At 45.7% G+C, this 17,268-nt stretch overlaps 1 protein-coding gene across 8 annotated transcripts in view; it reads right to left on the reverse strand.

Annotated features, from left to right (window-relative positions):
* Positions 1-10,654: 10,654 nt before the first annotated feature.
* The window catches only part of MGAT1 (alpha-1,3-mannosyl-glycoprotein 2-beta-N-acetylglucosaminyltransferase), a 283,501-nt gene continuing 276,887 nt past the window's right edge, over positions 10,655-17,268 (reverse strand). For all 8 annotated transcript variants that reach the window (XM_078645757.1, XM_078645758.1, XM_078645760.1 and 5 more), the window contains one exon: positions 10,655-14,147. In XM_078645757.1, the coding sequence (XP_078501883.1) occupies positions 12,697-14,073 (1,377 nt within the window). In that variant the 5' untranslated portion in view covers positions 14,074-14,147 and the 3' untranslated portion in view covers positions 10,655-12,696. The remainder of the gene's footprint in view (positions 14,148-17,268) is intronic.

A 17,268-nucleotide genomic window follows, 5' to 3' on the forward strand; every position in this document is an offset into this window, starting at 1 on the left:
CCTTCCATGTAAGGAATTGTATCTCGCACCTATGCATAGGTTCGAAAGGTGGTCCCATTAGTCTGGTGAGTACTACGTTGAGGTTCCAGACCGGGGAAGGTGGTAATCTTGGTGGAATGACTCTTTTAAGGCCTTCCATGAAGGCTTTTATCGCTGGCACTCTGAACAGTGATATATGCTGCCTGTTTTGTAGGTACGCTGCTATAGCTGCTAAATGTACTCTGATAGATGTGTACGCGAGATTACATTGCTGTAAGTGTAGTAAGTAGCAAATAATCTCCCTTGTTGATACGTCCAGAGGGTTGATATTATTAGTAGTACAGTGTATAGCAAACCTCTTCCAGTTAGCTGCATAGCATGCTCTGGTGGTGGGACGTCTCGCTTGTTTAATTATCTCCATGCAATTTGGGGGTATATCTAAGTACCCAAATTCTAGGATTTCAGGAGCCAGATCGCTAGGTTCAGTTGTGTGGGATCTGGGTGCATTATTTCTCCATGGTTCTGTGTAAGGTGCATGGGTAGAATTCTTAGCTTTTGATGTGGCACTTGTGAGAGTTGCAGGAGCGTGGTGAACCACGGTTGTCTTGCCCACGTGGGTGCTACTAGTATCATGGTCATTGAGTGTTGTTGCAGCTTCCTGACCACTAATGGTATTAGTGGGAGAGGGGGAAAAGCGTATGCAAATTTGTTGGACCAATTTATCCATAACGCATTGCCCTGCGACAGGTGGTGTGGGTACCTGGACGCGAAGCTTTGGCATTTTGCGTTCTGATGAGTGGCAAAGAGGTCTATCTCTGGCTGTCCCCATCTTTGGAAGAATGGCTGCAGTATTTGTTGGTGCAGTTCCCATTCGTGTATTTGTTCCGACTGTCTGCTTAAGATGTCTGCTATCTGGTTTTGGACTCCTGGTAGGTGTTCGGCTAACAGATAGATGTTTTGAGGAATGGCCCATCTCCAGATTTCCTGTGCTAGTCCGGATAGTTGGAGAGAGTGCGTCCCCCCCTGTTTTTGAATATAATACATTGCTGTCATGTTGTCTGTTCTGATCAGGACTGCTTTGTTGGCAACATGTATTTGGAAGGCTTTCAATGCTAGAAACACTGCTAGTAGTTCTAGATGATTGATGTGCAGTCTTTTTTCCTGCACACTCCACCTTCCTTGTACTGTGTATTTCTCCATATGTGCTCCCCATCCTGTGAGCGATGCGTCCGCTGTTATTGTCACCTGTGGAATCGGTTCTAGGAACGACCGCCCCTTGGCAATATTTGTTGTGTTCCACCACTTCAGAGAGCGGTGTGTGCGGTCGTCTACCAACACCAGATCTGTAATCTGTCCTTGAGCCTGATTCCACTGTGTCGCTAAGCATTCTTGTAGCGGACGCATTTGTAGTTTGGCATATGGTATTAGCAGTATGCAGGATGACATCATCCCTAATAGCTGCATGAACACTCTTGCTGGTAGTGAGTGTTGTGGCTGGAATCTTTGAATGATTGTAAGCATTGTTTGGATTCTGACTGGATTGGGGTATACTTTGGCTTTTTCTGTGTCTATAGTAGCCCCCAGATATTGTTGAACCTTGCTTGGTTGTAGGTGTGACTTTGTGTAGTTCACTGTGAACCCTAGCTGGTGTAGTAGCTGAATTGTCTTTTGTGTGTTTTGAAGACATTCCTCTTGTGACTTGGCTTTTATTAGCCAGTCGTCCAAGTATGGGAAGACATGTATTAGTTGTCTTCTTAGGTGAGCTGCCACCACTGCCAGGCATTTTGTGAACACCCTTGGTGCCGTTGTGACACCAAACGGAAGGATTTTGAACTGATAATGTCCTTCTACCACAAACCTGAGGTATTTCCTGTGGGCTTTGTGAATTGGGATATGAAAGTAAGCGTCTTTTAGATCCAGTGTAGAAAGAAAGTCCCCTTTCTTCAGTAAAGGAAGTACTTGTTGGAGCGTGACCATGTGGAAATGTTCCGAATTTATGTATGCGTTGAGAGGTCTCAGGTCCAGTATTGGCCTTAGAGACCCGTCCTTTTTGGGAATTAGGAAGTATAGGGAGTATACACCTGTTCCTTGTTGGTGCTGTAGAACCTTCTCTATGGCATGCTTTTCTAGTAGGGATAGTACTTCTTGTTTTAACAGTGTCAGGTGATCTTGTTTCATTGGACGCTGTTTGGGGGGGATGTTTGGTGGGGTAGATGTGAGTTCCAGGCAATAACCATGTTGGATAATTTGTCTCACCCACCTGTCTGATGTGATGTTTTCCCAGACAGGTAGGAACTGTGATAGGCGTCCCCCGACCGGTGTTATATGGTCTGGGGGGAGCTGTATGAAGTCACTGCTTTGGGGTTGGAGAGTTGCGGTTGTTGTTGTTTCCGCGACCTCTACCTTTGTTGTTGTTACCTCTGTAACTACCTCTAGAATTACCTCTGGGTGATGTAGGTGTAAAAGAGGTTTGTTGCTGGCTTGTACCTGTATTTTTGGATCCTCCTCTATAGGTGGACCTACGAAAGGAACCTCTTTGTGTCGGCTGTTGCAATGCTCCCATTGATTTAGCCGTTTCCGTATCCTTTTTCATCTTTTCTAAGGCCTCATCTGTCCCTGTGCCGAAAAGTGTTTTCTCATCAAAAGGTTGGTTCAGTAATGATGTTTGTACCTCTTGTTTGAACCCTGAAACCCTGAGCCATGCATGTCTCCTTAACATGATGCTTGTGTTTATAGATCTTGCTGCAGTGTCTGCCGCGTCTACGGCGCACTTGATTGAAGTGTTAGTAATTAACTTCCCTTCCTGTATGAGTTGATCTGCTCTCTTTTGATGTTCGTTAGGGAGATGTGTGATGAGCTTTTCTAACTCATCATAATGCGCTCTGTCATACCTTGCAAGTAGTGCTTGTGTATTAGCTATGCGCCAGCTGTTTGCCGCTTGAGATGCTACCCTCTTACCAGAGGCATCTATTAGCTTAGACTCTTTGTCAGGAGGTGGAGCTTCTCCTGTAGATAAAGAGTTTGCTCTCTTACGAGCGTTTGTGACTACTAGTGAGTCTAGAGGAATTTGCCCTTTAATGAATATTGGGTCTTTTGGAGCTGCTCTATATTTCTTATCAATCCTTGGGTTCAGTACCCTAGCCCTCACCGGGTCTTTGAATATTTCTGATGTGTGAGTGAGAAGGCCCTTAAGCATTGGTAGTGTTCCTGATGTTCTTTGTGTAGTAGGTAGTGTTTCTAATAAGAAATCCTCTATTTGAGGTTCTGCATGTAGTTCTACCTTGTGGTATTTTGCTGCTCTATTAATGAGTTGCGCAAAACCAGTATTATCATCAGGAGGTGAAGGTTTTGAAGGATACAGTTCAGGGTCGTTATCAATATCTGACCCTACATTGTACTCTTCCCATGGGTCTGCCTCCTCTGGGATTGTGTCTTCATCATCCCCAGGATGTTCTCCCTCCCCTGTGTCACTTTCTACATCTGTTGTAGGTGTAGATGGTCGTGTGGGAGGAATATTTGGCCTATTGTGAGGAAGAGGAGAAGAGGGTGTGTCTCTAGGTTTTGGAGAATGGGGAGGAGTTGTATTTGTCCCCATTGTTCTCTTCTTCGGATGAGTTCTGTCGTCCGACTGTTCATTCTTCCTCTTTTTAGGTAGTTCTGTGACTACCTTGCCAGTTTGTGGATCAATAAACAGAGTCTTTTGTTTAGGATCTGTTTTATATTCCTGTGTCGGTACCGCAGTTTTCGGGTCCGAAAGGTGTTTTTTCTTCTGACTGTCCATTTGTGTTTTCGGCACCGAGATTTTATTCGGATCCGATGTTTTCGGTGTCGACGATGTCCCCGGTGTCGAGGGTGTTTTCGACGTCGAAACGTGTTTCGGTGTCGACATGGACTGTTTCGACTTCGAGCTTTCTTTGACATGGAGCTTCGGTGTCGATGTGGGTCGTCTATCGGAACCACCATGATGGGAGACCGAGTGTTTCGGTTTCGTTGCCGGGCCCGAAGGCGGGGCGTCGGAAACTTTTTTCGGTTGTCTGACCGGGCTAGAGGGCGGGGTCGACACCGTGCGGGGTCTGTTCTTTGGTAAAGGGACATCGTCACTCACGGTTTGCTGGACGTCGATTTCCTCGACGTCGGACTCGTCCACTTCTGACCCCGCTTCGTCGACCTCCTCTTCCTCCTGTTCTGGGTGCTGGTCCTCGAACAGCTCCGGGATTGCTTGTGACTGCATTCTCGATACCTCGTGTCTTCGGGCTCGACGGTTTCTAATCGTCGATTTTGAAGAAAATGCTGCACAGGCCTCACAGTCCCTGGATTCGTGTTCAGGGGACAAGCAGAGGTTGCACACTTCGTGTAGGTCCTTGTGTGGGAACTTAGCACCACACGTTGGACATTTTTTGAATGGAGTCCTTTCCATGGACTCCGGGCTGGACTACGTCGAGCTGGTCTTCTCGTAGTCGTCGTTCTTCGAAACGCGTCGAGATGGAATTGGAGTCGCGTTCGATAACAATACCGTCGAATTGGAAAGGGTTACGCGCCGAATATAACCTTCTTTATTGAAGTCGGTCCGGAGCGCTTCGATCCTCATCCGAACCCGATGGCGGAAAAAAACAATCTAAGGATGGAGCCGATGCCCATGCGCACTAACACCAAGAGGAGGAGTCATCTATGACGACAAAGACTTCTCCAGAAGAAAAACAAGTGCAATCATCCGAGCCCAACACCAGATGGCGATCTATTCATAAATGTACCATCTGCAGCCCATATGCCTCGAACCATAGTATGTTCAAGGCATGTGTGCTGTAGATACACATGCTTTGCATAGACTATAGCGCAGTATTCTCCCAAAGCAGTGGCTAACCAGTAGGTGTTGCAGTTGTTTGAAAGAAAAAGTGTCTTTAGCACTGCTTGCCCTACATTGGCTTGCTGACGTGCTAACACATCCACACAATAGTGTTTGGTAAATGTGTGTGGTGTGGACCATGTTGCTGACTTACAGATGTCAGCCTTAGGAATGTTACCTAAAAAGTTCATAGATGTATCCATTTTTCGAGTGGAATGCGCTCTAGGAGGTATAGTTATTTTAGCTTTAGCATAGCTAGTTTGAATGCATTTAACAATCAATCTTGAAATGCCAGATCTAGCGATAGGATTACCATTGTGAGGTGTAGCAAATGCATCAAACAGTTGCTTTGTCTTACCAATTTTTTTTCTTTCAATATAGTATAACGTTCTTTTGACATCAAGTGTGTGAAGAGCTCCTTCTGCTATTGAGTCAGGTTGAGGAAAGATCACAGGTAACAACTGGTTGGTTAGTATGAAAAGCAGAAACTACTTTTGGGAGGAATTTTGGGTTGGTGCAAAGAACTACTCAATCTTTACGAAGCTGAAAGAAAGGTTCTTCGAAGGTTAATGTATGTAGCTCACCAACTCTCCTTCATGAAGTGATAGCAATGAGGAAGGCAACCTTCCATGAAAGAAAATGTAAACTGACAATTGTGTAATGGCTCAAAAGGTGGACCCACGAGTCTTGTAAGCAATGTTCAGATTTGAAACTGGTGCAGGAGGAATTTTGAGTGGTGTTACTCTTTTCAGGACCTCCATAAATTATTTAATTTCTTGAACTTTGAACAAAGATTAATGTTGTCCGTTTTTCAAGTATGCGGCTACTGCTGCAAGGTGTAATCGAATGGATGTGTAGGCTAGACCAGATCACTGTAGATGCAAAAGGTAACATAATATTTTGAATAGAGGCATCTAGCAGGTTACTAGTGTTACTACAATATACAACAAATCTTTTCCATCTTTCCGCATAACATGCTCTGGTGGTAGGCTTTCTTGCTTCTTGAAGCGTAGTCATACAATTTGATGGCAAATTTAAGTATTAAAATCTGATATCAGGAGCCAAATCGCTAGATTGAGCTCCTTGGGTTTTGGGTGTCTGATGTCTCCTTGGTTCTGAGTGAGAAGGCTGGAACTGAGATGCAGCTTTTGATGTGGCACCACTCATAGTTCCAAGAGTGTGGTGAACCACGGTTGACAAGCTCATGTGGGAGCCGCCAAAAACCGTTTGAGCGATATTTGCCTGAGTTTCCAAACCAGAAACAGAAGAAGAGGGAGAGGTGGAAAAGCATTGGCAAATATCCCTGACCAATTCATCTAAAGGGCATTACCTTTGGATAGAGGGTGTGGGAACCTGGAGGGGACATTTGGGCATTTCGCGTTGCCCACCGTAGCAAACAGATCTATTTGTGGGAATCCCCACTGTTGAAAGTATAGGAGAACTTGGGGGTGAAGTTCCCACTCGTGTATGTGATTCTTCACTCCTGGGAGGTGCTCTACCAGAAGATTAATTCTGTGATGGATTGCCCAACACCAAATGGTCTGAGAAAGACGTGATAGTTGCAGAGAATGTGTTGTGTGCATCCCCCCCCTATACTCCCAGTTTTTGTATATAGCTGTCATATTGTCTGTGCGGGCTAAGACAATTTTCCCTATGATGTGAGACTGAAAGGTTATCAGTGCAAGATACACAGCTAGAAGCTCTAGATAGTTCATGTGGAGACTTTTGTGGTTGTTGTCCCACCGACCTCGAATTGTCAAGTTCTGTAGATGGGCACCCCAACCTGTGAGAGATGAGTCTGCTGTTAGCACGATCTGTGGAACGGGGTCAATGAAGAGCTGCTCTTTTGATAAGTTTTGTGTGTTCCACCACTGCAGAGAGTGATGGGTGCGGCTGTCTACCAACACTAGATCTGTTAATTGACCCTGTGACTGATTCTACTGACGTGCTAAGCATTCTTGTAGAGGACGCATGTGTAACCTTGCATGAGGCACTACTTCAATGCATGATGCCATCATTCATAACAGTTGCATGAGAGTCCTGACTACTAACTACTGATTGGTCTGAAATTGTAATAGCAGAGTTAGAATACTTCGAATTATGGCTGCATTGGGAGAGGCTAGAGCTGTGCAAGTGTTTAGAGTCGCTCCCAGGTAGGACTCGATTTGTCAAGGCTGAAGATGGGACTTGTGCACATTGACTGTGAAACCCAATTGGTAGAGTAGGTCTAATGTAGTCTGAGCGTGTTGTAAACACTTTTGGTGTGTGCTGGCTATGATGAGCCAGTCATCTAGCTATGGGAAGACATGAATCTGTTGTCTTCTGAGATGTGCTGCTGCAGTGGATTGATATTTTGTGAACACTCTGAGAGCAGTAGTTACACCGAATGGGAGTACTTTGAATTGATAGTTTTTCTGCAATCACAAATCTAAGATATTTGCGATGTGCTGAGTGAACCGGAATGTGAAAGTATGAGTCTTTTAAGTCCAGTATGGACATAAAATCGCCTTGCTGCAGAAGGGGAAGAACTTTTTGAAGCGTGGAGGTTTTCTTGACAGTACGTACAGATTTAACGCCCTTAAGTCTAAAATTGGTCTTAAGGAGCCATCCTTTTTGGGGATTAGCAAATAGAGAGAGTAGAGTTCTGAACTTTGGTACTGTAACGGAACCGGTTCTATAGCTCATTTTGTTAAAAGGGCATGTACCTCTTTTTTTGAGGAGATGCAGGTGCTCTGACGAGAGTTTGCGAGTGCGAGGTGGAATATTGGGAGGATTGCTGGTGAGCTCCAGGCAATAACCATGTGGGATAATGTCTAGCATCCATTTGTCGGATGTAATGGATTGCCAAATGGGGATAAATTGTTTAAGTCTTCCCCCGACAGGTGTCAGACAGTGTAAAATGATCAGGAGGAAGTGTAGTCAGTTTATTGGGGGGGGAAGGGGAGCTGCGCATTGGTGTGCTCTTACCCCTACCTTTGAAGTGGTTTCCTCTGTACCCTCCTCTATAGAAGCCTCTGGAGGAGGGTTGTGAGTTTGACTAAAATGAGGAAGCGTTGGGGCCTGAGAATGTACTTTTGGACCCTCCCCTATAAAATGAGCAGCAAAAGGAGCCTCTGATTGATGGGGATGGAAGCACCCCCATGAATTTCACCACGTCTTGGTCTTTCTTCATCTTTTCTAAGGCCTCATCTACTTGAGGTCCGAAAAGATGTTGTTTGTCAAAAGGGGTATTTAAAATAGACTGCTGGACCTCCGGTTTAAAACCTCAAATTCTAAGCCAAGCATGTTGACGTAGGAGAATGCTGGTGGTAACCCCCGTTGCGGCAGTGTCAGCTGCATCGAAAGCACATCTAATGGAGGAATTAGATATGAGTTTGCCTTCTTGAACCAACTCTTGTGGTTTCGTTTCGTGCTCTTCTGGGAAGTGTTGAAGTAGGCCTTCCATCTCGTTCCAGTTTGCCCAGTCATACCTAGCTAGTAAACTGTGCGTGTTAGCAATGCGCCAGTGATTAGTGGCTTGAACAGGCACTTTTTTACTAGAGGTGATCAACCTAGACTCTTTGTCTGGGGGTGGTGCATCTGCAGAGGTTTGGGAGTTTGCTCTCTTACGAGCATTAGAGACTAATAGTGAGTTTAAGAGTAACAGTCTTTAAATAAAAACAAGATCAGATGGTGGGGGGGTTGTATTTTTTGTCCACCCTAATTGTTAAAATGCTGGCACGAACTGGGTCCTTAAATATCTCATCTGCATGTCGCATCATTCCTTTTAAATTGGGTAGACTCCGACTAGTCTGTGAAGACTCTAGTGTCTCAACTAAAAAGTCTTCATCCAAAGACTCTTTATGTAATGTAACACCATGATAAGCTGCTGCCTATGAAAATAGCTCTTGATGAGCTACATCATCATCTGGAGGTGATGGCTGTGCAGGGTATAATTCTGAGTCATTATCCATGGGTGGACGAATATTATAGTCATCCCATGGATCTGCTGGTAAATTATCATCATCATCATCCACTAAATCGGGCTTTGTATGAGGTGACCCCGGTGGTGTTGTGTAGTGGATCTGAGCTTGGCAGTTGTGGTAATGGTGAAGATGATGGAGGTGGAGGAGATGGCAAAGTAGGGTGAATAGGACTTGTAGCCATGTCCTTTTTGAGAGGAATCTTATAACTAGTGTCCACTGAACTGCATTTCCTTTTGGAAGGTGTTTTAGCGAAAATGTGTCCAGTATCAGAATTTATAGCTTCTTCTGTTTAGGGTCTAATCTTTCTTTCATAAGGTCCAGGATTGGTTCTGGGGGCTTTAGAAGATCTTTCAATTTAGGCACTGAAGTTTTCGGTGTCGAACTAGACTTGACCTTCGAAGGAGAAGGTTTCAGTTCCAAACCAGACTTCTCTTTCGGAGCGGAAGTTTTCGGATCCGAAGACAATCTGTCTCGACTCAATGCAGAGCCGGAAGGCTTGACCGTTTGTTTCGGTGCCAGGCCCAAGGGCGGGGCGACATACAGTCTTGGTGCCAACCAACTCTCAAAAGCAGAAGTAGTGCCAAAGCCTTATGTTTGGCAGAAGAGAGTTTATGGAACGTCTTCGGACGCTAGGTTGATTTCCAGGCCGGAATCAGATTCTGGAACGGAGAAGGCCCACCTCTTCTGCCGCTGTCGTTTTTCCTGTTCAGATTCTTCTCCGAAGATATCCAGAGTATGTTGGATGCTTTGGCGTATTTCTTGTCATCAAGCCAGACGATCCATAAGAGTTTTTTTCGATCGGAACAACTGACAAGCCTCACAATATTGTTCCTTGTGCTCTGTTGAGAGGCACAAGTTGCAGACAGTATGTAGGTCGGTGCGATGGTACTTGGAGTGTCACAGTGGACAAAATTGAAACTGAGTGTTCCATAGGCAGAAGGCTAGACCGAAGCGATTAGGCCCGAAAGCCGCCCACAATGTTTTTGACCAAAGATGGAGTTTCCCATTCGAATTGATACGCGGAGACTAGGTAAACGCACATGAAAATACCGTTGAGGGTACAGTGGATTGCCCACTGAGGTGACCCCAAAGAACGGTTTTGAACTGGAGGGCAACAATACACATCAGAACCTGATGGCGGAAAGTAAACAATCTAACAATAGAGTCGATGCCCATCGGCAGTATCACCAAAAGGAGGAGTCGCCTTACCTCGTGACTGGAAAAGACTTCTTCGTAGAAAAACAACTTCCAAATATCCGGACCCAACAGTAGATGGCAGGAGTATGCAAAGCATGTGTAGATACAGCACACATGCCTCGAACATAGTTACAGGATCGGGTGAATTCCAGCTGTACAAAAACCATGCAGACTGGAGGGGTAAGTGCACAGAGCAGGTGCCATCGGCGTCTGATGAGCAAAAATCAAAGACATGCAAATGCAAGAATCGAATAAATTCCAGCTTTACAAAAAACATGCTGATGGGAGCGGGAAGTGCACGGAGCAAGCGGGGAAGTGCACGGAGCAAGCCATGAGGGTCTGATTAGCAAAAAAATAAATAAATACGTTGCTGGAGAGCGTGCCCTGCCTGCTGCCATTTAAGAAAAAAGAAAGCTCAGAGGCTGTAATTTAAACGTGCAGAGTAACACAGGCGGTTCTAAGAAGGGATTACTAAGCCTATTGGCCAATGAAAAGCCACAATTTACAAATGACAAGTGCCCAGGACAGGGCAAAGTATCGGAAGGATTGGGAGGTGGCAGGCCCTACAACATGGCACAGCAAGCAGGAGAAATCACTGTAAAACAGGCAACCAACAGCAGCTACCTCGCTCCTCGTGAGGCAAGTTTAACAAACCCACACGACAGATGGATCAAAGGACAAGTTTAACTTTATTTTGGAAAAACATTTTCTTCTGTGCATTTATCCATAACGTCCCCCCTCCCTTCCAAAGAGGTAAAAGGGATCTTGGGTGTAATTCTCACCTTCAAAGAGCCCTGTGTGATAATAGTTCTGTGGATTGAGGGAATATCCTGGGCAAGGAGTTGGATCACTGATGGACAACGACACAAGATAACAAAATAAACAGAACAGATCACAAATCCAGCATGAACAGGCATAAGCTGCTGTAAACTGTGTGGAGAGAGGTGAAATGTTAGCAGTGAGGAGGGCTAAAGATGCACCACTCAAACAATCAAGTGTGTACAATGAAGAATGATTTTGTGCCAGAAATGGCCTGCCTGAGGACTGCTACAGAAGCATACTGGTACCCTTACAGTTTCACCTTTTCACTGCATGGTATTCCCGGCCTGGTGAACAGCACCTCACCACAGATCTTGTGAGTTGAAGATCATCCCGGATCTCGCACTGTAGACTTCAACTACCACAGGCTACATAGTTAATCTCACCTTTTGGATGGTAACCGGTGTTAACCTAGGTGACTACCCAGCAAAGCAGAATCAGAATCTTCCAGTCTCACCATAAACAGTTTGAAAACACATTTGTACCAACTATCATCATCATTTTGCAGGGTTTATGTTTTATCAGCTGAAAGAAAGGCAAATAAAGTGCTCCTCTATACACAAATCAAAATGAAACTGAGCACCAAAATAACAGTGTGTGCAGCAGATCAGTCTTCCGCATCTGTAAACAGCCGCACTGCTGCATAACATAGGACAATGAATTTACCTGCGACTAGGTCAACAAAAGGACATCTCAAACTCAAGGCAGATCTGGCAGAGCATCATGTTGCAGTATTCATGGACACCATAACTGATGGAAGGCTGCGAGTAACAGGGTGGAGAGTGGTGATTTTGTGCGGGCAGGCTAGGAACTCTAACAGGCATCTTTTCTCTGGTTACTCAGTACACTGGCCTAAAATCTAGCCGATTCAGAGAAACTGAGTTCCTCTAGCACCTACCTTTTCTGAAAAACAGTATTTGGCAAAAGATGTCCCTTTGGTGTTTGTACGTTTTGGCAGATGTGCCGAAGATGAGGTGCATAGCTAGCCCTCACCCTGTCCCACTTCTCAGGTGATGGCACCAACAAGTAACCAATTCTGAGAACACCCAACAGTAACATGCTCTCCTCCTTATCTTCCACCAATCCCCTCTCACCGCAGCGATCCCGAAGCAAAGCTTCGAACGGTCCTCATCCATTTCATTTACAGAAATCATAAAAGTACTTCAAAAACCAAGGGGAAGGAAAAATAGCAAAAAGCACATTCATTTTATGACACAAAGACAGACATGTCCGCGGGGGACAGGGCGAGGTGCCTCTTAAAAAGCTGCTAGAAAATCCATCCTCTGAAACGTGTTCTGAAATAGACACATTAAAGCAGAAGGGCACAGGAGACCACCAGCCGCTCCAGTACAATCTGACTTGGTAGAAACCATGTGCACTATAAACTCTAGGATTCAATAACTATTGTGCCCCATTTTTTTCAAGGACCGGAGCAGTAAGACTCAAACTTATGGAACCTCTGGCCACCTCACCACTATTTAGAACCATCAAGTTTTTTTCCACACAGATAAACCCTCAGTGTGGGGTGCAAGCAAACAGCTGCACACGGCTTATCACTCCACAACAAGCAGGACAGACCGGAAACAACTTGGGTACCAACCAATGGTAAGAGGTTCTGATCTGCTAGTCAAAGACTACCTTATCTGCCCTTTGTTTACCCTGTAATGGGATAGCTATAGTGGTGCATTTCAATCTAACCATTCACAAACCTGGAACATTAGTTGAACTGCCACCCCAAATTCCAGCACCACTTCCCAGCCCCTATTACAAGTGCTACGATTCTTCCCTCAATCACCCCCCTCCCCACAAAGCACTCGAATGCCACTCAGTCCGAAGAGGACATGATTGCAGCTCAGCCTCCAGTGCAGAGTCTTGCATCACACTTGCGAGATGTTAGCTCCAGGTTGGGTCATAACCAGCCCAGTCACGACGAGGTGCCAGGAAGACCCGGCGGCCCCGGAAAAGGAAGCTGACGATGCCGCGGTAGCCGGCCCTCGGCACGCCAGACTTGAGGTCATCCATGACACCAAGGGCCTTGGCAAAGGCCTTGAAGGTATCACGATTAGAGTACTGCACCCGGACTGCGCCCAGCTCCTTGCGTTGGTTTCCCAGCAGCTCTTCCACCCGAACCTCGGGTGCATCATATACCTCTGCCAGGAAGGTCCGTTCAAAGTTCTCCTTCTTGAGGTAGGAGAGGTCTTGTTCTGTGAAAGGCACGTAGCGGTCATTCAGCTTTATGAACTTCAGATACTGGTCAAAGAACTGACCATGGCTGACCCCTTTGCGCCCAAAGGTCATGGTACGGGAAACCTCTGGACGGATGCAGGCCCGCTCCTTTCGCTGGTCTGGGTGGCGCATCCAGTCATCCCAGAAAGCCTTGGGCCATTTTGGCTCCAACTCTTCCCAGAGGTCAGCTAGCAGCAGCCAGCCGAGGCCTGGGAAGAAGTCTGTGCGGTAAAGAGCCTCTGGGTGCTTGTTGTCCACCATCTGCTCTTTCCCATTGTCATTCCAGGCTGACACACACCAGAGGCTGCTGTCATCACGCAACAGAGGGAAGGTGGCTGAGAAATACTCAAAGAAGTCTGGCGCTACCTCTAGGTCATCCTCCACAACAATAGCTGCCCGGTATTTGAAGTTGCGGAAGACCTGACTAAGTGCCCAGCGATAGTGTCTGGCAATCTTGTAATAGCCTTGAAATTTGCGGTGGTCGGACGGGACCTGGAGGTCTGCCAGGTCAGGTTGCTTTATGTGTGTGACAGCATCACCATAGCCTGCGATGACCCGTGCTGTCTCCTCATGGCCACAATCCTGGCTGACAATGATGGGGAATCGTTCCTTGGAGGGCCGGTGCTGGATTAGCTTATCCAGGCAGCGCCGAACTGTGCTCCGGTCACAAGCAATGACTAGCACTGGAATGACCGCATTTTCAGACGGGCCCCAAGAAGCAGGTCTCTGTGGTATTTTGGTAGGGCCTTGGACAGAGTCTTCGTTGGCAGCCTGAGGCAAAGCGGCAACGGCAGCTGGTGCCCTGGTAGTGCCAGGTTTTTTACGCTGCCGGCTCCAGACAGCACTGTAATCATGAATTTGCTGTAGCAGACTCTTCTGGCGCTCCAGCTCGGTTTCAGCGTCCTCTGCCAATCTGATCACCTCGTTGGTTAGGGCACCATGTTCATCAGACCCCGGCCTGGTCCAGAGGAAGAGGAGCAGCAGGGCATTCCAGGCCACAAAGAGCACCACGCCCCAGAGGACCAGGTTGATCTTCCTCGGCATTCTTCGCACCTACGAATCAGTCTCACCTCACCTTCTTGGTGTCTCACAGGGTCAAGTGGCCCACAGCCATGGATCTGAAGGGAAAAACGAAACAGAAAACGATGGTTAGTGGCACAAATAAGTGCAATTGTGAAAAACCGCAACACTGACCTTGTACATCATCACGTTCAAAACATTTTGATAGAAAAACAAAAGTAGCTTCAATGGCTTGTACCTCCTCACTACACAAGCTAGACGTAATCCACAAAAATGTTAGAGGTCATAAACATATGATCATCACCTACTGTTTAAATTAAGCGAAGAGACTACTGGTAAGTGTACCTTTTTATCTCTAACCATTTGATTGAACCTGGTTGAAAGTAAGCTCATGGGGCACAAGCAGTCCCCTGAACAAGGCATCTCTTCGCATATCTACCTGTGCTAGTACAGAGGAAGCCACACATGCAGATGTGGTTTATGCACTGCTAGGTTTACTGGTGGGCCCGTGGACAGACCGAGAGGCAATTATTTGTGCAAGAAAGTATGTTGCTTATTGGCTTCTACAGCAAAGGCATTATAAACAAGGCCTCATAAAGAGAGAATTTTACGGTCAGCTGACGGTCATTAATAATAAAAACCATTAAGAAGTTTACAAAAATGTAGACAATCCCTGGCAAGAGCCTTATGTTAGACTTCAAAATTATTGAAGACTATAACCTAAATAAAACTAAGCACCAATCCACATTTTTAGTAGCTAACGAGTCATAGGAGTGAGAATTAAAAGGAAAAGTAGAAAGAAAGAAAACATACACAGATGTATGCCTTTAGTCAAGACTTAGCAGGCCTAGAAAGAATATAAAATAAGGTTTGAAGACTACCACAATGACCCCCACCTTGCTCTCAGGACTAGCTCTTATCCTTGCCGTTTGCTGCCAATCAACTTATTCGCATGCATTTTCTCCGGGTGTGCACTCTTCTAGGGTGACCAACTCCCTCCAGGTCACTATGGACACTAGCACCAGTCCTCAACTAACCACTTCCAAATCATTCATTTCTGGTTTGTTAGTCCAATAAGTTTAACAGAAACAAGACTACTACACCTGGAAGGCATTAGGCTATATCACAAGGGCTAGAAACATGGTTCTGAATAACCTGGAGGGTGTGGTAGGGGTCACAGTACTCACCCCATTCTCATTCCCCTGGTCGGCCCTCCAACCCACACATCAGCCATACTCTCTCCATCGGCAAGAAAATATTTAGATTTCCAGCAAATTTAACAAAAGTGAGGCTCTAAGAACCAACACCTTTTAGAATCTAAAGCTTGGTGCTAAAGTGAGCACTGGTTATGTTCCCCCTGCCCCGTTCCCCGCCCCTGGTACTCCCTTGCTCTTAACGGTTCCTCCTTGTGAGAGGATGGATCTTTCTTTCATTGGCACTCACATCCGAATATTTTTGGGAATTTAAATACAAGTCTGCAATACTGGATTGGCCAGTTGTGAGATTAATTCAATAATGTCTCATGCATGGTAATACTTGAACGCTAAGCTTAGAGAGGTACTCCAGGTCCGGCACTTCATGGATCGGGAACTACTTGGACCAGCGAGCACAAGCAGTGTACATTTGTTCTCCAGGCTGTATTTAAATCTTTGAGCACCAGGGTTCTTATGGGCTAGTCCCTCAGTCCCCTTGATGTTATTGAACATCTGCACGCGTCCTTTGTCTCAAGTTATCCGTTCATTTAACCACACCCAAACCAAAAATCTTTTCTCTTGTGATTATGGGGCTCAAACAAGTTTTCAAGATTGTAGGTTAGGGGTTCTTAGAATCCCTCAAGTACTTGCTACACCATATGCAAGTCATGCTAAATTCCGTGTCAAGATTAGTTTTAACACTCTCCCCTTGTTCTTCTAGCTTGTTAGCCCTATTTTTAAAGCCATGTGCTACCCATTTCAAGCTGTCCTTGGTAAGGGCCCAAGTTATCAGAGAAAAGATCACTAATTTTGTGCCTTCTCACACTCCCTGGTCTGCAGGCAGTTGCCTCCTAGCTGTACAGAGAGCCTGATCGTGTCAAGTGCCTTCTCCCATCTGGCACCAAAACTCTAGAACTCTCTGCCTGCCCTTGAGTGACTACTGGATCATCTTCCTCTTTGCAAAGCCTTGAAGACCTGGCGCTTCCCATTCACTCTTCGAGGCATCCTTGTTCTTTTCTACACTTACTGATGTAGTGCCAGGAAGGGAGACAAGGTCCAGTACTCGTTGGGCTAAACTGACCCCATCCACTGTCTCACCCTCAGCTCAAAGCCTCCCTGTGATCTTTGTGGACTCCCTGAGCTCTTATTCAGAGGTAGTAGTTTAGGCTGGGGATATAAAACCGGTCACAAAATTGTTATGTTAAGTCACTTTGAGAGCAAGTCCACTCGCTCAATAGGGAACATCTCTGCGCTAGTGATCAATAAAGCTCAAAGAAGACTGTGAATAAGAGGAAAGTAAATTATTTCAAATAGCCATGCTATTTTTTTAGTTTTGAAGATGGACAAGCGCTCACAAGCAGGGATGAAAAACAGAAACCTATTCCAATGATATGGGTCTAAAAAGGCAAAGGAGTGACCACCACATCTAGCCTCTCTGTGCATAGGACATGGTAATGTTCGACAGTGAAAAATACGGACATTGCCCCTTGTGAAAATTAAGTGATAAATAATCAATGACGCACTTTGAAGGTGCAAGCGCATAACCCCGCCGTAAGCACACTGACCTGACAACGCCAGTATGGAGCATACAGATAAGACAGCTAACAAATTTGTGCAATACAATAGGTCTCGCATTTGAGAGTTTGAGCTATTAGCATCGTAAATGACAATGCCAGTTATGTATGTGCGGTTTGTAAAACAGATAAAATCAAAGGCATTGTCTGCCAATGGCTTAAACTCTCGCAAATGCGAGACCTATTGCATAGCAAATGCATGCCATAACATTTTTTTAAAAGAGTTAGCAGAGAGTATCCTGCTTGCAACAGCAGCCTGGACAAAGCTATTTGAGAAAATAGTGCTCAGAAGCCATAATTAAAGCCTACCGGCCAAAACATGTAACAGGGGGTTTCGTCATGGGAGGTTACAAAAGGAGACAAAGGCGGTACTAAGTAGGGACTACTATGCCCTTTGACCAATAAACAGCCACAGTCTACAGTGGACAATGACACAAGATAATGAATAAATG

This window comes from Lissotriton helveticus, chromosome 5_1, assembly GCF_964261635.1.
Source record: "Lissotriton helveticus chromosome 5_1, aLisHel1.1, whole genome shotgun sequence".
Classification (NCBI taxonomy): Eukaryota; Metazoa; Chordata; class Amphibia; order Caudata; family Salamandridae; genus Lissotriton; species Lissotriton helveticus.